Source organism: Myotis davidii, unplaced genomic scaffold, assembly GCF_000327345.1.
Source record: "Myotis davidii unplaced genomic scaffold, ASM32734v1 scaffold1914, whole genome shotgun sequence".
Taxonomy (NCBI): Eukaryota; Metazoa; Chordata; class Mammalia; order Chiroptera; family Vespertilionidae; genus Myotis; species Myotis davidii.
In genome coordinates, this window is record NW_006285311.1 from 315,764 (window position 1) to 316,230 (window position 467).

The 467-nt window shown below is 69.8% G+C and overlaps 1 protein-coding gene across 1 annotated transcript in view; it reads left to right on the forward strand.

The window, feature by feature from the left end:
- Positions 1–4: 4 nt before the first annotated feature.
- Positions 5–467, forward strand: part of TMED3 (transmembrane p24 trafficking protein 3) — a gene marked incomplete at its 5' end in the record, with an annotated part of 2,403 nt that continues 1,940 nt past the window's right edge. Inside the window, one exon of the mRNA XM_015558977.1 lies at positions 5–262. Coding sequence (XP_015414463.1) covers positions 5–262 — 258 coding nt within the window. The remainder of the gene's footprint in view (positions 263–467) is intronic.

Below are 467 nucleotides of genomic sequence, written 5' to 3' on the forward strand. Positions count from 1 at the left end.
GGTGTGTTGCCAGGTCATCAGCGCGGCGGCCACCGACGTGGACTGCCACGTGCAGGACCCGCTGGGCAGCACCGTCTACAGCGAGACCAGGAAGCAGTACGACAGCTTCACCCACCGGGCGGCGCACGCCGGCGTCTACCAGTTCTGCTTCAGCAACGAGTTCTCCACCTTCTCCCACAAGACCGTCTACTTCGACTTCCGAGTGGGCGACGAGCCCCCCATCCTCCCAGAAATGGGGGGCAAGGTCACAGCGCTCACCCAGGTGAGTGCGGTCCTGAGGCCGCCCGGCCTGTCCCCCCTGCCCATCCCCCCCCGGGTCAGGGAGCAGTCCCTGCCCACCGGGTCCCCATCTGCGCGCCCTGTGTGGGCTCTGCCCCCCTTTCCCATAGGCCCAGGGGCACTGTGTCCTCCCGACCTTGCCGCACCCCTGCTGGGGGCACCCCCCCCCCCCGCCCCAGGCCTCCCAG